At 42.8% G+C, this 23,322-nt stretch overlaps 1 protein-coding gene across 1 annotated transcript in view; it reads right to left on the bottom strand.

Annotated features, from left to right (window-relative positions):
* Nucleotides 1-23,322, bottom strand: part of LOC136694709 (thyrotropin-releasing hormone-degrading ectoenzyme-like) — a 268,426-nt gene that overhangs the window by 144,010 nt on the left and 101,094 nt on the right. Inside the window, exon 5 of the mRNA XM_066668480.1 lies at nucleotides 11,233-11,387. Coding sequence (XP_066524577.1) covers nucleotides 11,233-11,387 — 155 coding nt within the window. The remainder of the gene's footprint in view (nucleotides 1-11,232; nucleotides 11,388-23,322) is intronic.

Here is a 23,322-nt window from a genome sequence, read left to right as displayed (position 1 = left end):
GCATTGCAGATATTCCTAAAATTTTAGGCGTAACACAGCAGTGTAACAGGAAGTGTGACTGACACAGCTCCAGGGTCTTGGGGTTGTGGATTCAAACCCTGCCGTAGGTCGTTGTCTCTGAGGAGTTTGGTGTGTTCTCCCCGTGTCTCCATGGGTTTCCTCTGGTTGCTCTGGTTTCCTTCACAGTCTAAAAACACAAGCTTGTAACTGGATTTGCCATGGCGTAGTGTTCATAGTGGCATGTGTGTGAGGTTTGGGGTTATGGGAAATTGCAGATTTTTTGCTGAGGTTTCCAGAAATTCAATTTAGAACATTATTACCAATGTTGGTATGGGTTTTGTATGTCTGTGTTTTTCTTTTTTTTGTTGTTCCTGCTCTCCCTCCCTGTCTTTAGGTGGCGCTCTCCTGTGTTGCTGGGTGCTGAGAAGGTGTTTCCTGTGTCTGGGTATAAAGAAGCAGGAAGCTGAAGATGGTCACGTCCCTTATGCCATTTGTGGTGAAGCCTGTTGTTTGCTGTGTCTCTGTGAGAACTTTGTGAATCTGGAGACTGTGTGTTTCCATATCTTGGTCCTTGTGATTGTCAGTTGTGCTCTGTTTACTACTTTTCTTGATCAGCTGTGCCGGAAGGGGGTACGCGCCTTTTGAGTTTGCTTGTTTTCTCCTGGTTTCTTGATAGCTAGGGAGTCAGATATATTTATTGTCATTTATTTGTTTATATGTTTGAATATGGAAGTTAGTGTTGGGGTTGGAGTCAGCGTTGTGTTATGTTTGTTATTTTGGCCGTGACTTACCCCTGGAGATATGGCCTTAGGTTTTGTTTGTTGTTGTTATATGGTTTGATTGTTTGGTTTTGTCTAATATACATATTTTCTTTGTAAATACACATTTTCTCATTTATTCTAAACTGTGTGAGTTTCATTTTTTTTCTTCTACTTTTTTTTGGGTGATTTTCGTTAACCAATAATCATCTCCTAGACCGAGACGTAACAAATGTACTAATTATATAAAGTACGCTGTACAAACCCTGGGGATGGTCTTTACGTATGATTTCACATTGAGAACCAGCCTGCCAGTGTGGATATTTTGTACACATTATTTGAAACCTGGGAATGGTCTAAAAGTAACATATGTATACATTCATGCTAAAGCTCATTTTTATCCTGAAAATTTAAGCCACATTGATGTATTTATAGCACTATTTCAAAGGTAACTGAGCCGGAGATGTATCCTTTATTTCAAAGAGATGTAAACATTCAAAGTGGTTTGATGTGAAAAAAAAAATTGACTGCAGAGACTCGGATATCTACGTCATGTTTACAACTCAAACAAAACACAGTATTTATTCTCCATAATCACCAGTGAACTCCACCAGACTGAAGAGTTTCATATGGAATTATGATTATTTTAAATATTTCTTCATTTCATTAATGCTATTCATGGTCTTACTGTTTTGGCTTCTCTTTGTTTTGCCTTTATTTAAAGTCCTTGCTAGGACCCCTTTTGTAAAGGCAGTGCCCAAAGGTGATGCACAGTGGTAAATATGCACTGGGACTCGAGCTACTCCACCTGATGGTAACTGAGAGCTGAGGTAGTGTAGATGTGATTTATGGGATGCCAGCTCTTTGCTCCCTCTCTGAGCTACGGGAAAAAAGACAGGCCCTTTAACGTCCAACCGAAAGAGAGGTGGGACGGGGCTTGATCTAATGCATTCTCAATAGAGAGCAGATCAATACGTCAGGAGAAGTTAGAGCCCGTTCTCTAACGCCTCCAGCTGTGTGACCCACACTCTCACACCAGGAGCGGGACAATTAAAGCTGTGACATTTAAACGCTATGGAAGGGATTACAGGCGTAAACAGTGCTCTCCAAAGCTTCGGGCTCCAGCTCTGGCTTCAGTCAACGAAGAGTTAAAGAGCTGAGTTTTGGAGGAAAATAAAAAGATATTAAAATCAAATATGAACAGATCCTCCAGAGAGAAGAGATGAAGAGGCCTGAGGATCACAACTGCTAAACATTACTCAGACTACTCTTGTAAGACAGCACAGCATAAGAAGCAGAACTAGCATTTCATCAGAATCCAGCACTGAAAGGGTTAACCATGTGTCTGAATTGGCCCTCCACGTTTTTTTTTCTTTTAAATGGCTTGTTCACAAACTTATGGCCATGTTTGGCGCTTTACCACTGCACAAAACCTACAGAACTCTACTTGGCTCGGCTCTTTTGCTTTTCCATTGGCCAAATCTTGTCCCTGGACCCTGGAAACGAGTAGGTTTTCTGTTCCCTCATTCTGGGTTCCAACCGAGCTAAGTAGGTATTAAATGGTGACATGTAAACCCTGCAGAATGCTGATTGGCCAGAGCCATTGTGTACTTTCTCTTATGCATTCATTAGTTAGTTCATTCATTCATTCAGTGTAAACACATCGTCTTGTTCAGGTTTCCATGGGTCAAGCACCTACCTCGAAACATTGGACAGGAACAAACCCTGGACCAGGTGCCAGTCCATCACAGGGCATCACCCACTCAGCACCCGGAGGAAACGTACACAGACACTGGGAGAACACACCAAACTCCTCAACTGCAGCTGAACTAATGAGGAGATGGGAGGATTAAAAATGTTTTCCACTTTCTGACTCTCTCTCTTTCTCTCTGTCTATCTATCTCTAATTGGGCTAAATGCCAGCATGTCTGAATGCCCGTACTGCACACTGACATCTTAAGCTCAATTTGATTAGTGTGTGTGTGTGTGTGTGTGTGTAGTAAAGGCAATGTTGTGTGAGCCTCACTGGACCACACACACCAGAATTTGTCATTTTGGGAAATTAACTCAGAAAATGAAGCCAGCGGCAGTCCCTTGCTGCTAATGAGACTCAGACCACCCGGTCCAATCCCAGAATTTAACACACCCCCTCACTTACCCAATCACCTCCATAGAGCCAGAAATTTCAGGACACTTGCTCATCCAAACTTTCTTCTGAAATTAAGTGATTTAAAGAGACAGGTTCTATTCTTCTGAGAAGGCTGTGAACTGCACATTAGAACATTGCTGTGAGGATCCGATGGCAGCAGAGCGCATTCATGAGATCAGGCACTATCTGGATCGCTAACATCACTCCGATTCATCCTGAAGGTGGGTGTAGAGCAGCTGCACATGAGTCTAAGTTCACCATTCCCAATGCCAAGGGTGGGCTGGAGGTATATAAAGCATTGAGCAGTATATGGTAGTAGAGGAGCATTCTCTGCAGCGGTGGTACTCCATCCATTACATTTGAGTAGGATCGGATCCCACAAATGTTCTCCAGGTTGAAAGCCATCAAATCCTCACACTAGTGTTCCAGTATCTGGTCTAAACTCTTCCCAGAAGAGCAGGAGCGGTTACTGCAACAAAGATGAACAAACTCTCTTTTTATGCCCTTCATTTCAGAAGAAAGCGCTGGTCAGAACTTCTGGTCATACGGTGTAAAGAGGATAAAAGAGACAGCTTCATCACACTTTCTACCGCAGTGCTTCCAGAACTCATGGCTCTGTTCCAATTCAAAGAAAAATGAGGCTGCACACTTCCCCTGAACCCTTTTACTCAGCAAATCTTTGCCACTGGAATAAATTAACTTCCGTTTTGGAACACAGCAGTGCTGAATGCTCTTGTCACTGATCCTTTCAAGGGTTTCCTCTGCCCCTGCAGAACTAAGGAGAAACAATAGTGATACACTGAAAGAGACTCGTCCTGAACTAGAAGAAAGTGCATGAGAATAAATATTGCTCACTCCAGGTGAAACGGAACGTCTCATGTGGGCGGGGGAAGATGTAAGAATGTAATAACCAGCAAATCATCTTAAACAGTGTTTTTTTTTCTGTCTAATGCTAGCTTTGTTTTGGCAGAAAACTATCAAATCAATCAATTCATTCATTCATTCATTCGTCCGTGTGTTTGTTTGTTCCTTCTTTCCTTCATTCAGTAACCCCCATTTTTGCAGGGTCGCAGTGGGTCCAGAGCCTCCTGGACATTTTCACACACTCACCCTGTCACACTTTCAAGCATTCACTCAGTTACTCAAACATGTGGACTATTTTACACACTCACCCAGTCATTCACACACTCACCCAGTCATTCACACACTCATACTGTCACTCTATCACACACACCTGTGGACTATTTTATACACTCACCCTGTCATTCACACACTCATCCTGTCACACACACACATCTGTGGACTATTTCACACACTCACCCAGTCATTCACAGACACCTGTGGACTATTTCGCACACTCACCCAGTCATTCACACACTCACCCTGTCACTCACACACACCTGTGGACTATTTCGCACACTCACTCAGTCATTCACACACTCACCCTGTCACTCACACACACCTGTGGACTATTTCACACACTCACCCAGTCATTCACACACTCACCCTGTCACTCACACAGACCTGTGGACTATTTTACACACTCACCCAGTCATTCACACACTCACCCTGTCACTCACACACACCTGTGGACTATTTCACACACTCACCCAGTCATTCACACACTCACCCAGTCATTCACACACTCACACTGTCACTCACACACATCTGTGGACTATTTCACACACTCACCCAGTCATTCATACACTCACCCAGTCATTCACACACTCACACTGTCACTCACACACACCTGTGGACTATTTCACACACTCACCCAGTCATCCATACACTCACCCAGTCATTCACACACTCACACTGTCACTCACACACACCTGTGGACTATTTCACACACTCACCCAGTCATTCACACACTCACCCAGTCATTCACACACTCACACACACCTGTGGACTATTTTACACATTCACCCAGTCACTCACACACACCTGTGGACTATTTTACACATTCACCCAGTCACTCACACACACCTGTGGACTATTTTACACATTCACCCAGTCACTCACACACACCTGTGGACTATTTTACACACTCACCCTGTCACTCACACACACCTGTGGACTATTTCGCACACTCACTCAGTCATTCACACACTCACCCTGTCACTCACACACACCTGTGGACTATTTCACACACTCACCCAGTCATTCACACACTCACCCTGTCACTCACATACACCTGTGGACTATTTCACACACTCACCCAGTCATTCACACACTCACACTGTCACTCACACACATCTGTGGACTATTTCACACACTCACCCTGTCATTCACACACTCACACTGTCACTCACACACACCTGTGGACTATTTCACACACTCACCCAGTCATTCATACACTCACCCTTTCATTCACACACTCACACTGTCACTCACACACACCTGTGGACTATTTCACACACTCACCCAGTCATTCACACACTCACCCAGTCATTCACACACTCACACTGTCACTCACACACACCTGTGGACTATTTTACACACTCACCCAGTCACTCACACACTCACCCTGTCACTCACACACACCTGTGGACTATTTTACACATTCACCCACTCATTCACACACTCACACTGTCACTCACACACATCTGTGGACTATTTCACACACTCACCCAGTCATTCATACACTCACCCTTTCATTCACACACTCACACTGTCACTCACACACACCTGTGGACTATTTCACACACTCACCCAGTCATTCACACACTCACCCAGTCAATCACACACTCACACTGTCACTCACACACACCTGTGGACTATTTTACACACTCACCCAGTCACTCACACACTCACCCTGTCACTCACACACACCTGTGGACTATTTTACACATTCACCCAGTCACTCACACACACCTGTGGACTATTTTACACATTCACCCAGTCACTCACACACACCTGTGGATTTCGACTTCGGGAGGAAACCCGAGCACCAGGAGAAACACACCACACTCCACACAAACAGTGACTTGATTTGGGATTTGAGCCCACAACCCCAACCCCGGAGCTCCTCTGCCTGCAGCGCCCAGGGCGTTTTTATATGAAAAAGCCACTTTCAGAGTCATAACATTTCACACACCGCCGAGTCTGATAACATCATGGGAAACATGCTTCTGATCGGAAACAATGCTGATTTCCATTCCAGGGGCAAATAGCCACTGGGGGCCCAAACAAAATGAAGTAGACCATATTTACATGTTTTCAAATGACAGTCCCACCAGTGGTATGGAAAACAACATTCCCGGCTCAAACCTGCCATCAGTCTCCTATCACTGTAGAAATGATGGTTCTATAAGAGTTCTTTAGTATGGAAAATGGTTCTGAAATACGTTTTTGCACGATTAAAGGGTTCTTTGCGTCATGAATGGGTTCTTCAAATTGATGGAGACTGTGCAATAAATGGTTCACTATAGCACCTTTTAGAAGAAGGTTCTGTATGGCACTAAAAACACTTCTCTAGTAACAAGCTTGCCATTGTTGGTGCCATATAGAACTGTCTATAGCGCATTCTCCATCTTTTAGTGTTTAGCATTCTATATAGAACCATTTTCTTTACTAAAGAACCCTTGAGGAACCATCATTTATGTATCTCCATTTTTATCCATTATTACTTTACTACAAAAGAATCCACAGAACCGTTAAAAATGCTCTAAAAAAGCCTGGAACATTATTTTCTACATTGACTTCCATTAAAATCCATGAGACGTTTTCATTCTTCTGTAAAATTAAAGCTATTTTGAAGAAAGTTGTTTTTGATTGGACAGCGACTATATATTACATTGATAACCTGATCAGGCTACACATCCATTACACACACAATATCCTAGAAACAGAGACAAGTAGATGGGAGCAGGAAAGACCACTGAGGAAAGGGGTTAAGGAGAAACCTCACAGACCCAAAGCCCCAGCTTTAAGAGTACACTCTCCTCCTAAAGTCCTTTCTCACACAATAGCTGTGTCATCAGTGTTGGAACAAAACAGTCCTTTCTCCAAAACTGTAACTTTTCAGGAGTGAGGGGAACAAACTTTCGCTTAAATTCAAATTAAATTGAATGGAACATCACAACATTCACAAAGTGTAAACAGCAGGTGCTGCTTTTGAATCAGAAATCAAACTAAATGAAAATGGCCTTGTTACATGACTCCCATCACGTTGTTTCCTACATTGTCCGAGGACGTGTTTGCCAGCTCCATTTAAGGTGACTGTGGTCATGTTTCCTACCACACAGCCTGCAGTGTCACAAAACTGTGCCATTTTCTCTGTCTTTAATGCGGTAAATGCCTCCCTGTCTGGCATGTTCCTGGAAAGCTGCTTTGGGACATTGTCTGCTGTAAGAAAGCACTGTATAAATAAAGCTGAACTGAACGGAGTAGGGCTCCTCGCTTTGCTCTGCTCTCCTTCAAGCAATGGAGCTCAGCATGAAGACACAGAGGAACTGCTCCTGGATTTCAGGCTAAAAATATCGCAAAAAATACACAGTCTCTTTACACACATGAGAAGCCCCTCGCTGCCCCCTGTAGGAGTGGAGTGTTAATGTGTAAAACAGAGAGAGAGAGAGAGAGAGAGCTCCCACAGAGGGGAATGACTAAGAGAGATAGAGGTCTTTATCACTTGTTTCTCTCTCTGCTTTTCAACATTTCTCTATGCTACTCTCCTTCTTTCACAATTTAAGGCTCTTATTGATATTATTCTTCTTTTTCTTTTTTCACCCTCTACCTGATCCTACTCTTCCTGAGTCCCCATTCTGAGTCTGTCTCTCTCACAGGCTTTTCTCTTTCTCTCTTATCTCCCTAGTTCCCATCTTCCCATTCTCTCTATCGTTCTGCCTTTCTCCATCTCTCTCACTCTCTCGCTTTGTTATATTAATTCATTCTCATCTCTCTCTCTCTCTCTCTCTCTCTCTCTCTCTCTCTCTCACTCTCTCTCTCTCTGAATGCCAAGCAAGGGCAAAGGGATATAAATCTCCTCAGCTTTGGATTGGGCCGCAGTAGAACCGTGTTCTCTGGAGTGATAGGGGTCCATCCAATAAATTTGGGGGTGAGTTGGGTGCACAGCAAATGGTACCTGCCCTCAATGATGCATATGTGAGTGATACCATTAAATCCTCACAACACTGTTGTCCGGTGTTGACCTCCACCCCCACAGGCTGCAGCAACCTTTTAACTGATACAGCATTGTGCAAGGCATTTGCTTACCTTCTCTCTCTCTCTCTCTCTCTCTCTCTCTCTCTCTCTCTCTCTCTCTCTCTCTCTCTCTCTCTTTTTTTTTCTCTCTCTCTCTCTCTCTCTCTCTCTCTCTGAGTAAAGCACGGTGGTAGCACTAAAGCCCCCCCCCCCCCCCCACGCCCCACACTGAAACAGCACAGACACAGTTCTCAGTGTTAACAGTGAGTTGAGCTTCTGTTCAGGATCTGAATCCTGTGGAAAACACCTCTGCTCTTCACTGATAAGCTGCAAATAATCCTCCACCACAAAACCCTCGTAAGTCCGCACAAAGAACAGCGAGAAACACATACACACACACACACACACACACACACACACACAATAATGCACCCACTGTTACCTCCCTCCATCCTCAGGGAAGAGGAAGGGTTTTGGGGGCAAAACGAACCCATTATTTTAGAGAGAAGTAATAAAGTAATAATGTAATAAAGACTTTTGGGTTTGATCTTTTTATAATTGACTGCAACGACAGAACACTTCTGAAAGTAGGTTACATAATGAGAGAGAGAGAGAGAGAGAGAGAGAGAGAGAGAGAGAGAGAGAGAGAGAGAGAGAGAGAGAGAGAGAGAGAGGAAGAAGATAAGTCTTTGAGAGAGACAGGAAAAAGAGAGAGAAAGAGTAGACAGATGAACAAGGGGATGAGAGAGAGAGAGAGAGAGAGAGAGAGAGAGAGAGGAAGAAGAGAAGTGTTTGAAAGAGACAGGAAAAAGAGAGAGAAAGAGTAGAGACAGATGAAGAAGGGGATGAGAGAGAGAGAGAGAGAGAGAGAGATCGAGAGAGAGAGAGAGAGAGAGAGAGAGAGAGAGGAAGAAGAGAAGTGTTTGAGAGAGACAGGAAAAAGAGAGAGAAAGAGTAGAGACAGATGAAGAAGGGGATGAGAGAGAGGGAAAGTTACACCACTACACACACACACACACACACACACACACACACACACTCTCTCTCTCTCTCTCTCTCTATCAGGAGGATATAATCTGGTCGTGTGGTAGAGTGATAAATTGGATGCTGGGCTGTAAATCCTTAGCTTGGACAGTTACGGCGGCGTGTGTTAGTGGACGTCTCTGTGATGAGGCTCACAAACACACACACACACACACACACACAAAGGAGAAGGGAAAGGTGGTGTTTTACAGTGTGTGACGGACAGAGTGGAAAGTCACACACACACACACACACACACACACACACAGAGTGTCCTGGGATTCTCGTCTCATCATTTCATTCACCTGTGTTTTATTACTCCATTAGCTGCTGACTGCAAAAAATACAGCCTTTTTTTTTTAATTGTCCCCTTGCTTTTGGTGACTTTTGTGTTGTTTACGTTCTTCAAAGTAGACTCACACCCTTTGTTCTGTCTGTCGTCTTGAAAGTAGGCAGTGGGCATGATGATATTGAGCTCAGGTACTTCCCTCTCCATAGACATTATACACGCTGTGTGTGAAGAGTGGGTGCACATTCACAACATATAAAAGACACTCTAAGATCTCCTAACATGGGGCATTGAAAAGATCAACCACTTGATTTGGGATAGAACAGATTGAAGTGGACTTATTTGACCTCCTTTCGACCTTGAATGAGCCACAGCTCACCTCACCCTCAAGTGCACAGTACTGAGAAGCGAGGAAGCAAAAGCTCTGATCATTTTCCATCAATTTTTCATCTATTTTTGCAGATTTCTTCATTCCCCATCCTGGTTTTTACCATTTTCTATGGTTTATGTGGTTTAACTTCATCTTTGTGCTCACACATAAACACAGCTCCAGTGCCGTGATTGGAAATTCTCATTCAAGTGGGTGGGGCTTTAGAGGATCAGAGTGAGAATGGCAAATTGAATCCCATGTTTACTGATATAGGGAGCCCCCAAATAGAAAATGGATGGTCTTATTTCACAGTGCATGGGTTGGTAGGCTCCAGATCCCCAAACGAATGTGCACAAGCATTGATCAAGTGATATTTGTCATATTCTAATTAATATTCAGGAGTTGACATGGAGAGAGGGGAAGTTTACCTCAAGCCCTTATCAGTAGAATGTAATGGAACATTATTGGGACACTGCAGAATAATGATCTTTCTTTGAAGAGCAGCAGGAGCTAGAACCAAATTTCCCAGAAAAGAAGTGTCCAGAGGCTTTCGTAGAAATGAGTGAGGTGCTACCTTCTTTAGCTTTTCCGTCATCAACATCATCATCATCGTTATATTAATATTATAGTCATTTTACCAAATTTTCTCCCAAATTAGTCATCCACCTGTTTGCATGGACTCTGCCCATTAGACACAGGGCCACTAAGCTGAGAGGCTTTCTCTGAGAGTGAAGCCAACTACCAATTCTTTTCCAGCGGCTGTTCACACTCGACAGCTTAACACATCTGGAGAACAATAATTGTCCAGATCTGATTGGATGTGGGCAGAACGAAGGCCACCCTACACAGCCAGAGAGCAAGGCCACTTGTGATATGTAGGAATCCTGGCCTCGGATGATGGAGGGATCCCCTGGAATGGAACCAGAGACCTTCTGATGACAGGGTGATCTGGACTTTGGAGAAGAATAGGGCTGGTAAACAGGGTTCTGACTCATTATATGCCAGGGGTGTCTCGGGGAAAGTTAGTATTCCCTTGGTATCTCTTGTATCACAAGGCTAAAGCTAAATCTCCAATCATTTATGTTTCCAACAGGTTTGCGTCAGTGAGGTACCTGATGAGGAGCTGCTGAAAGAGCACGGAAAACATGGAAAACACATTTGCTTTTGTGGCACCAGGAAAAGTTTCACACCCTTACTGAAGACCCGTAATTCTTTATTCATACCGCTCTTAATCTTTAACTGTTTGCCCCAGGAGCAGGGCTTCTCAATTTGAGCTGTCCATCTCATGAAAGCTTACTTCTCATGTTCTGAGGTGATTGTCCTTACCACAATTTCCTCAGTGCCACCCACTTAGGATTAAACTGAACTGAACTGAATCAAATCAAACTGAATGAACTTTATTAACTGGTTGATTCGAATGAATTTTCTTTTCGATTTATTTGTTTGCTGCTGCTGTGTGTGTGTGTGTGTGTGTGTGTGTGTGTGTGTGTGTATGTTGTACCTGATGGCAGATCTCATGCACCACCACCATAGTGAGTTCCATCTGGTAGGAAAAAGATGACACTTCAGGATCCAGAAGAATTTTCTGCTCCACAAACACACTCAGCCCCCAGTTCTCCATCGCTGCATACGGGTGCTTTGGAACAGCCAGGAGATCTGCACACAGACACACACCCAAAACACATACATACACACCAGGTCAAGTCCAAGAGCAAGAAAATCGTACACACCCTTTTCATTCAGGAAGATACAGAGAGTATGAATGGGTACCATTTTAGATTAAGACTTAACTTATAAATGTTTATAAATTATTCATAATCTGTTTATTAAAAGTTAAGAATTATGTTTCTAATAGTCATTAATACTCATTTATAACAAATAGGGCAACAGTGACCTGTTGTTTGCCAAATAGTGAGTAAATATCTACACTGTTAAACCTCAGATCTTGCCAGATGCTGACCTTACATTGTCTCCTCACTCAATCGACATTAACCCTGTCGGCTTCAGCACATACGTCTTAATAGGTTTAAACATTTAATGAATTAACTACCAACAGAGTGTCTTTTTATACATCAGTGATAATGTGGTTTGCCTCAACATGTGAAATGACTAACTTCACATTCTGAGGTCTGAGCTTACACTTACAGCGGAAAAAATAAAAACAACAACAACAACAAAAAAAGCCCCACTGTCCCACTTCCTACAAAGAAGTTACAAAGGATTATTAATGAGTTTAAGCTGTTAGAACCTAATTAATAACCATGTTATAAATAGACATTTAAACCATTTATAAGCCTTTATAAATGTAGTCTTATTTAAAGTAGTATCTATAAATGTGCTGTAAACATGAGAGCATCTAATTTCTTGTTGTAAATGAAGGCATATTTGAGACTGAAATAAAGGTAATGTCATAGGAATATAAATGTTATAACCTCTCTCTCTCTCTCTCTCTCACACACACACACACACACGCACACACACACACACACACACACACACACACACACACACACACCTCTTTAATCATGTTCCCACATTCGTTCTAGGTTCTTTTTTTTCCCAAAATAACATCAGACCTACAGCACACCCTCACCTACTCAACCAGCTGTTACATATAAAATACAACCGATAAAGCTGCTGCTTCCAGAGGGGTCGACACACCACGCTTACAAACCAATGACATGCCAGGTGTGTGTGTGTGTGTGTGTGTGTGTGTGTTTGTGTCTGTAAAGGATGTTTTTTTTTAAATCTAGGGCTTATCAGTATACAGAAAATGTAAAGGTTTGAGCTGCTGCATAGAAAATTCTACTGTGATGTAAACAAACACCACACCGTGCAAAAGTCAGGGACCAACCCCCTTGTCAAACACCAGTCAAAACACCTTTTAAGAAAATATTATTCATTATTTAATTGAGTTAATGTATATTAAGCTGCATACACAACGCCAGGGAAATAAATAAAGGAATAAATAAACAACTGCCCCATCAGACAGACAGCAGTACAAGAGTTCATCTTTCAGAGAGAGAGAGAGAGAGAGAGAGAGAGAGAGAGAGAGAACATCAAGCTCCACATCTTCAGATCTGAAAATTTCCCTCCACTGTGAAAACAAACAAAACACCTCCACACTGTGGGTCTGAAAGGATGTGAGGCTGTTAAGACATTCTTACAGCGAAAAGTAAATACACACAAAAGAAATAAAAACTCCAATCCCAAACTCAAGACAAGCAGGCTTAATCATTCACTCAATGTCTGTAACCCTTATCTAGTTCAGGGTCGCGGTGGGTCCAGAGCCTACCAGGAATCACTGGGCACCAGTCCTTCACAGGGTGACACCCACACACACACACATTTACTCACACTTATGGACACTTCTCTGTCGACAATCCACATTCCAATGTGTGTTTTTGGACCGTGTAGAGGACACACACATGGACACGAGGAGAACAAACTAAACTCCTCACAGACATTTACCCAGAGCAGGACCCTGGAGCAGTGCGACAGAGACACTACCTGTTGCACCACAGTGCCACCCTATTTCACCAATGTGTGTATGTAAATATGATCACTCACACACGCACACACACACATACCCAGTTCAGTGGTATTTAAAGATGTGTGGTTTTACAATGTGAAGCCTGAATGTTTTAAACAAACAGAAAGTGATGATGGGAATAAGCGGCGACTCGATTAAATTAGAGCCTGGAAATGAGCTGAAGAAAGAAAATCACACCCAGAGCCACAGCAGATTTAACTAAGCTTTGTAATTGTGCTTTATGGGTGAAGGACCAGGAGCTTTACTAATCATACTCATATATTAACATCTCTCTCTCTCTCTCTCTCTCTCTCTCTCTCTCTCTCTCTCTCTCTCTCTCTCTCAGACTGATACAGAGAGAGAGAGACTGAGACACAGAGAGAGAGAGAGACAGAGAGAGGGATATATATATATATAAAGAGAGAGAGAGAGAGAGACAGAGAAAGATACAGACAGAGAGAGTGAAAGAGAGAGAGCCTGAGGAAGAGAAAGATAGAGTGAGATAGAATGAGAAAGAGAGGATGTGTGAGGTCTAATGTTGATATTAAATTCCTTGTGATAAAGCAGAGTGTTTGATGAAAGCGTAGAGGAGGTGTCTGGAGGCAGCTGGAATGATGCTGTGTGTTTGTTGTGGTGAGATGATGATGATGATGATGCGAGGATGAAGTAGTTAATTATTCAGTGGCCTTTGGCTAAATAATTTTTAATATAAATCTCTGATTCATATTAGAGCAGGAAACAGGAAACATGACAGCTTTGTTTACAAAATAAAAGCACTTAATCTTTACACTCTACAATTTTACTCGACATATTTTCTTTCTTACACACACACACACACACACACACACACACACACACACACACACACACACAAACACACACAAACATACACACTCTAAATATGGACTACTGCTGTTAGGTGTTTTATTTGCTCTGTTTTTTGAAGGACTTTGCGATTCTTATTTTCTGATTTGTTCTGCTGTTAGAAGGGACCCCACACTATCACTGTACTCAGGCATTCTGAAATCATTATTAAATATTGTGGGTTTTTGTTTTTTTTTTTAAATAACAGCTGTTAGCAGAGATGAATGAAATGAAACTGCTGCCTGGGCACACTAACAGAATTCTTCAGTGGGACGCGAGGGAAACATCTTGTTTTTTTTTTCTTTTTTGCTTTGTTGAAGGATTTTTTGAAAGATTAAGGTTCAGACAATTTAAGCCCAGTTTATTCAGTGTTACAGTAAAAATAAACACAACCACCCTTCCCTTACCACACACACACACACACACACACACACACACACACACACACGGGGCACAGCTCTAGGAGGGCCCTGAGGGAGTTAACCCAATCATCTGGAATCCAGATCCCCAATTTCTAACTTCTCATATTTCTATATGTATGTGTTACAGTATTCACACTGTAGCACAACAGGTAGTGTCACTGTCACACAGCTCCAGGGTCCTGAGGTTTTGGGTTCAAGCCCCACTGTGAGGAGTTTGGTGTGTCCTCCTCGTGTCTGCATGGGTCTCCTGTGGGTGCTCCGGTTTCCTCCCATTGTTCAAAAACACACATTGGTATGAGGATTAGCGACTCAAAAGTGTCCATAGGTGTGAGCGAATGTGTGAGTGCGTGTCGCCCTGTGAAGGGCGGGGTCCCCTTCCAGGGTGTGTTCCCACCGTGTGCCGAGTGATTCTGGGTATAGGTTCTGGACCCACCGTGACCCTTACCTGAATAAGCAGTTACAGACAATGAATGATTGAATGAATAGATTCAGAACTCACATGACTGCATGCCACTCTCAGTCAGACACTGTTGCTGTTTTACACTCACTACACTCTGAACAAGGCAAACTCTACATTAGCAGATATTTTTGGACACATTGTTTGATTTATGTTGGGTAGAAACACACACACACACACACACACACACACACACACACACACACAGACACACACAGACACACACACATAATGCCATCCATTCACTGTTATTGCTAAGATACATGCAGTGTTTACAGAGTTTGTTTTCTCTTCTACCTGAGGGTGTGAAAGCCAGAATAGAGTGATGTATCCTACTTAACATCAGCGCCCCCCTACCCCCCACAACCACCACCCCCACCCCACAATATGCACACACACAAACACACACACACACCCACACTGCATTCACCCTACAACAGCTTCTTCAGAATCACGCCCCCATCAAGCAGCTGCTCTGCTCTGCTCTGAGCTGTTCAGTTATAAACCCTTCACTTTAGGCTGATCAATATTTGATTCTGAGCTTCATAACATACACATGGAGATCAGCAAAACATCCATCCATCCATTTTCATCCCTCTATCTCCTGCTGCACTCCACTTCCACCCTCTCTTTTATCTCCCTCTGGGCATAAGACCAGCCAGGAGGGAAGGATAGATAGATAGATAGATAGATAGATAGATAGATAGATAGATAGATAGATAGATAGATAGATAGATAGATAGATAGATAGATAGAGTGTGTGTGAGAGAGAGAGAGAGAGAGAGAGAGAGAGAGAGAGAGAGAGAGAGAGAGAGAGAGAGAGGAGAGACATTGATAGATGGATGAAGATGTTATGCAAGAAATAGCTGGAGAAATGGGCCAAAGTGGCATGAAAAACAAAATAATAAAAATAAAAAATATCAAAACAAACAGCTTGTGCTTTCAAAAAGAAAAAGAAGTGCAATTATTTATCGCTCTCTCTCTCTCTTTGTTTCACTTTCTTTGTGCTTCTCTCCGTCTGTCCCATTTTTGTTTCTCTCCATCGTTCTCGCTCTTTCTCGTTGTGAGGCGGAGAGATGTGTGTATGTCGTTCGTTATTCTGTGATAAAAAAAGTGACAATCTCAGAAAAGTTTACAGACATAATCCCACATTTTTCCTTCTTATCTGAAATAGAGGGAGCTCCTCCTGCAGAGGACAGTCGGGGAGTCATACAACTGTCCGAGGCAAGACAGACGAGAAAACAATTCATTAGTGTCCTGACCTCACAATATTTACTCTGCCTTTCTACACTCCCTCTGCAGCTCACAGAGGTTTTAGACGCTCATCCCCATGCATGACCTGTTTTGCTTTATTGCAATGTCTCACTAACTGGCCATTGTGATGTCATCAGTACGGAGTCCCACTAATTGGCATTTGTGATGTCACCAGCCCAGTGTCTCACTAACTGGGTACTGTGTAGCAAGTGCAGCATCTTGCTTGCTACATTGTACTGCTTTCAGCATAACAAAAACCATTTGATGTGTGCTCACTAGACACACTTTCTTCCAAACAATATCCACTGTTCATTTATTATTCATTAACTAATTACTAATATTCACAAAGGCTCTGCTCTTTTAAGGACCTTTGAAGAGGTTTGTAGTCACACATTTTCACGCAGATTTCTGCATGATGCTTTGTGTTCTAGTTTGCTTTAATTTATCACACGCTGGATAATGTTTGTCTTTTTCAGTACAAATGTTTAACGTATAAAGACACATGAGTAATGACAGCAAGACGTAGATGGTGTTGTTAAGGTAGATACAACCTCTGTGCAGAAGATTGTGGGTTCAGTTCCCTGCTCAAGTAAATATAACATGGTATATACACAAGCTAAAGTCTCTCTCTATGATTTCCCACATCCTCTCTGTCCTCCTTTCTCTCCCTACTCCATCCTTTGCTCTCTCACTATCCCAGCCCTATATCTTTCCCCTTTTTCTCATACTCTCTGCATTTGCCATTAGCACACTATCTTCCACCACTTCTTTCTCTCTGTCTGCCCCCCACCCTCTCTCTCTCTCTCTGGCAGTTTTTTGGCTGTTGCAGTGGGTGAGCTGTACACTCCTCTGTTCAGAATCTATTAACAGACCTGTCATTAAATCAATATTAATAGCCGTCTGCACATTACCGCTGGTGCAGCTCCAGTGTGGCTGAGTTATATCTGAGTTATATCTGAGATTAATGTCTGAGTAGTGAGGGCTATGGATGCAAACTCACACTTGGTTTTACTTAAACAATAACCGCATCCATCCCCGCAGTACGACTGCACTCAGCTCAGCTGTGCAATCAGTTCCTCAAGCACGCATACACACTGCAGTTCAAAAGTTTACAGCTACTTCTTAAAGGGCCCACACTTTAACATACCAGTGTGATGTCATCAGTCCAACCTGTCACTTATGGGTCATTTTTACCACCGGTGCAGACAGGACTTATGAGGTTTTCATTCACCCATTCATTCATTCATCCACTGAATCCTTCATTTAATCTTCTTTTACTGTAAACGCTTCATCCTTGCAGGTTTTAATAATCAGACAGTAACCCAATAACATACATCCCCTCAACTGACAGAAAATGGGGGACGGGGGAGTGAAGGAACATTCTTCAACATCCATGGATGAAGTAACCTTGAGCTAGGCACCAAATCCCTAGCTGCTCTCCGGGTGCTGAGATGACTTGGTTTATGTGTGTGTGTATATATGTGTATATGTGTGCATGCCAGTGAAGGGTTAAATGCGGAGGCTTTTACCAGATAGAAACAACAACAACACGATAATTTGAATATAATGTCAGCAAGCAGTGAATGAGAACAGCTAAACCTTACAGCTACACATTTGAATCTGTTGTGTAAGCGATCAGTGAGAAGTTGACCTGTGCTGTGATGTTGACCTGCAATCTCCTGTGGTGCCGAGGAAGCTGAGAGAGCAGTGAAAAATGGAAGGACTCTGGGAGCCCCTCCTCTCTTGGCTGTGATGCTGCTCTGCGGGATTATGGGTAAGGAATGGCAGATTTGGGCTCTGCATCAAAGGAATCAGGAACATTTAGGAGGATTATAAGGTTTCAGCTGGAATTGTTAGGCAGTGTAGGGACGATAGCACACACAAGAACAATGGCCAGAGACTCAGAATGAGGAAGGAATGGGGAGTATTTGCTTTAAAATTCACAGAGATGACGCTGCAATTTTCCAGGCCTTCCGGCAGCAGCGAGCTTCCACCAGCGCTCCATTAAAAACATCAAAGTCACAAGCTCTTCGCTCCATAATTTAGCTGAAAGTTGATTGACAGGAGAAGTTCCTGTCCATGGCCCACACTCTCAAAATATCACCACCAAGTGCTGAGGGGAATGATGGGAATTCAAAGCCTCATTTACCTTCACGTTCCTGGAGCCAAAGTTCAAAAGTTTAGTTAGCACTGAAAAGACCCATGCATTACGTTGCCCTTGTTTCCCTTCTGAGGTCCACTTAGGATGTTTACTTAGGTTCATGCACTGGTTGTACACAGTGTGGCCACTTCTGTGGCCCGCAAAAAGGAGGACAAGTATAACATGAAGGATCTGGATTTGTTGCCTGTAGGCGAGCTACCATGTCACATCATTTAATGCTGTTAAACTAGTTACATACTGTTTAAATCCTTCTGACATTTCTGTGAGCCAAGAACAAATTGCACACATTTGCTGTGATTGTTATTAATCACGTTGTCTTTACTTAAGCTTTTAATAATGTATAATGAAATGTAAACTAAAGATTCAATGTTAAATCAACGAAGGACTGGCGCCCGCTCCAGGCTGTGTTCCTGCCTTGCGCTCAGTGATTCGAGTAAACCCTGGACCCACCGTGACCCTGAACTGGATAAGCGGTTACAGACAATGAATGAATGAATGTTAGATCAACACAATATAATTATATTTACATTAGTAGTGTCTGTTGACACTTATTTATTACAAAAAAATTAAAAGTTAAAATGTGGGTGGCACGGTGGTGCAGCAGGTAGTGTCACAGTCACACAGCTCCAGGGGCCTGGAGGTTGTGGGTTCGATTCCCGCTCCGGGTGACTGTCTGTGAGGAGTTGATGTGTTCTCCCTGTGTCTGCGTGGGTTTCCTCCGGGTGCTCTGGTTTCCTCCCACAGTCCAAAAACACATGTTGGTAGGTGGATTGGTGACTCAAAAATGTCCGTAGATGTGAGTGAATGTGTGTGTGTGTTGCCCTGTGAAGGACTGGCGCCCCCTCCAGGGTGTGTTCCCGCCTGGCACCCAATGATTCCAGGTAGGCTCTGGACCCACCCTGAATTGGATAAGCAGTTACAGATAATGAATGAATAAAAGATAAAATGCTAGCACTTCCTTTTTATGGCGGGTAATAAATGTGTAGTGTGATATTCATCACAAACTGGCTACACTCTCAACTGTCACTGTGGTGTTACCTAAGGGTAAATATGCTGTTCTTTTAGTTAGGGAACCTAAATATAGCATATTCTACAATAATTCTAGATTTTAAAGTTGTAAGAGTTGATTTCATCTCCAGGGCTTATAGAATGTAGTTTCAGGGAGCCCTTTAACATCAGACACAGCAGCTTTAATTAAACCAAAATTGAACCAAACCGCTCTTGGCTCTTGATATTGAAGGATGTCAATCTACACTCACAGAACTTCAGAATCCCTAGAAATGAAGAACCTCTCGGAACCCCAGAAACATTTTGCTTGCACAGGATCTCTGTTAGAAACATCCTGTTTTATTTTGGAAACTTAGTTTAACACTCTACAGTTTTACTGGCACTTTGTGGCCTTATGGATGCTGCCATTTGGTAAATCTTTTATAAACAAAAACAACAATATCAGTATTAATCATCAAACACATCTGACAATTTGACATTGAAGAAATTCAGTTGTGATATGAAATCGATCAGGAAAGGTAGCGTTTCCAAACTTGTCCGCCCACTTCCCTGTGTTTCTGCTGCGGTTTAATCCCAAATCCTGACACGGTGTTAATAACGGATGACATTCCAATGCAGTTTCCGTGAAGGATGTGTGGTGATTCTGCCCTTGTTTGATGGGTAATGTTTTCTTTCGTGGCAGAGTGACAGTTATTTATTCCATTTCGATTTAAGCACTGCTTATGGGGTTATTCCTTTGTCTACAGAAATGTGACAGGAAAACACAGGCTTTGAGTCATGAACGCACAAAGGTTTTCCATCTTTTTATTCCATCTCTAGTGAGGAGTTGATAAAAACTAGTTTTGAACTTGTGTGTACATATATATATAATGATTATTATTTACTAGTTTTATTGTGTTTGGAATCTCATGGAATGCATGAACACTCGTTTAGTGGGAAGTCACTAATTACACTCATTTTCCAATTGATTACCAACCCCCTTCATTCATTCTTTCAAAGCCATTTAAAAACTTAAAACAAACTCAATACTACACCAAAGGTCTTTTGACCGGTCCACAGCGCACGGATATGTTATTACATGTAGATTCTTATGAGCAAAATTGTATGTAGAACAACTTCCAAGAACTTGCAATAAATGCTGTTCCTTCTCTTATAAAGTCACTATTTCTAAGGATACAAAGGTTCACAGAGAACCTCTGCCTTATCTCCCCATCTACAACAAATACAACAGCAGAGTCAGTTGGGAGAAAAGAAAAGCCATGAAGGTAAAAACACACAGCATACAGAGACACTTATTCATAAGAGATCCAGTCCTTATCGTGATGAGTAAAGATAATAACGCTAGGTTTTAGAAAGTAAAGTCAGCACAAGAATTCCTAAAGTGAAAACACCCTTGAGGGGGCACCAGTCCTTCACAGGCCGACACACACTCACACATTCACTCACACACTCACACATACAGTCGCCAATCCACCTACCAACATGTGTTTTGGACCGTGGGAGGTGCTGGCAATTCAGAACTGGTGACAGAGAATACTTTCAAAATGTCACAGCATTAATAACCATCACATTCACACTAACTCTACAGTTGAAATAGTTAAAAATGCACTTATTTTTCTGCTGTGTTTTCTCCTCAGCTACAACAGCCCCAGATTTAGACAAGAAAAGCAGGTGAGTCTGGAGGTGAATTAAAAGTCCAGCTAAAATAACACAGGAGCAACATACTCTTCTCAGATACTACGACTCAGACACTGTAAAATACAGTAAAATCACCAGCACAAAGGCCAGATGTTCGCTGCTGCCTTATCTCCTCATCTACAACAAATACAACAGCAGATTTAGTGGTGAAGATGAAAAGAAAAGCTGGGGCAGACAAGGAGGGAAGTAAAAAAAAAAAAACACACACACACACACACACACACACACACAGCCAGCACAGCCAGTCATCCATAAGACATCCAATCCTTATCATGTTTAGATGGGGCCTGCAGGGAGAGGGCCTGGACGTTAATAACGGCTTTATGAGGAGCTCAGGAGCAGCCTGTTATTGTGACTCCGCTTCAGTAATTACCTCACACTCGTCTCGGCGGGAAAGGAGCTTCTCCCCGAACGAGCGGTCCGCCTTAATAACGCGTCTTCATTAAATAAGCACTTTTAATGAGCCCTGAGAGGTCCCTGTTTGAAGTAAAAGAGGACGTTTTGATTATCAGCAGCTCGGCTGATTAATAGCAGTTTGATTAAGGCCGAGGGTTCGAGGGGCCAGTTCGTTACTGGGCCACTGTCCACTCTCACACGCTCCTGGACCTTCAGCCTCTGGGGTCAGGGGTTAAATCGGTAACACAGTGAAGATGCCTTAATGACTGGGTGGAAAAGAATAAAACATTGACAGAGATTTACAAAGAGGGATCCCTCTCAGCAGCTGGACAATTAAAGCCCACTGTCCAGACAGGTCACTTTATAGTGACCAAAACATTACAGACATCAGATCCTGACATTCACCTACATTGTTGGTCCACCTTGTAGATGTACTATTCTCAGTACAGCATTGACACTGAGGGGTTTAAAAACTCCAGAGGCACTGTTGTGTCTGATCCATTCGTACCAGCACAACACACACTAACACACAACCAGCATGTCAGTGTCACTGTGGCGTTGAGGAAGATCCAACGCCCAAATTATACCTGCTCTGTGGGGCTCCTGACCATTCAAGAACAGAGTGAAAGAGGTGGTTTGAATGTAAAGACACTCTCTCTCTTGCTCTCTCTCTCTCTCTCTCTCTCTCTCTCTCTCTCTCTCTCTCTCTCACTAAATAGCATTTCAATCACAGTTTCAACGTGACAGATTCAAGCCGAGGTCATGACATCTTTAAGACCACTGTGCTCATCTCCAAGGAAACCACATTACACACACACACACACACACACACACACACACACACACACACACATACACACAGAGAGAGAGAGAGACAGCACCCAGCAGGTAAAATCACTATAAACGCCTTCATCATTCTCACTTCTCACATTAGTTTCCGAGTGTCCCCCGTCTTTTTTTTCCTCTTCTCTCCACTTTGTCTCCCCAATCTCCTCTCCCTTTCTCATACCCTCCCTTTCTGCTGCTCCCACTCTCTTTGGCTTTTCTCTCCTCCTTTCTATTTTGTTCTATGTGTTTTTAAGCTCCCTCTCCCTCTTACTCCCTCGCTCACCTTCACCGTCTCTCCTCCTTTAGTCTCTCTCTCTCTCTCTCTCTCTCTCTCTCTCTCTCTCTCTCTCTCTCTCTCTCTCTCTCTCTCTCTCTCTCTGTCTCATACTTGGACGCCCTCAGGTTGGCCCGATAAGTGAGTGTTTAATGTGGTCAGACCCTTCGCTCAGGGGTGGAGCCTCCGGAGGGGGATGGACAGATGGACGGATACAGAGATAGACAGACAGGTAGACAGATGGCAACTGTGGTCCTTTCTCATACACAGCCCCAATTGCATGAGGAGATTAATCTGACGGTACTTTGCGTTTATCTGTTTGTTTATCTTTAAAGTGATCCTTTCTTTGTTTTTGCTTTGTTCTTTTCTTTCTTTCTGCTTTTCTTTATTAAAGGGTTAAATATTACATTAAATTTAAATGTAAATACTTTCACTGAAAATCCCAAATATACTAAAATGTGTTTCTGTTCTATTTCTCTAAATCATACACTCAGCCACCAGACGTCGATTCATTACCAAGCAGAGACTGTGTGTGTGTTTGTGTGTGTGTGTGTGTGTGCGTTGTCTCTATAGCTCTACTGTGCTTCCATTCTCAAACTGATCACACCATCAATCACAATCTCAGCTCCAAAGCCCAATCAGATTTCACTGCAGCTGCATCTCTCTCTCTCTCTCTCTCTCTCTCTCTCTCTCTCTC

Source organism: Hoplias malabaricus, chromosome 4, assembly GCF_029633855.1.
Source record: "Hoplias malabaricus isolate fHopMal1 chromosome 4, fHopMal1.hap1, whole genome shotgun sequence".
Classification (NCBI taxonomy): domain Eukaryota; kingdom Metazoa; phylum Chordata; class Actinopteri; order Characiformes; family Erythrinidae; genus Hoplias; species Hoplias malabaricus.
The sequence above is the reverse complement of the archived record's forward strand: the minus strand, read 5'-3'. Positions and strand labels throughout refer to the sequence as shown.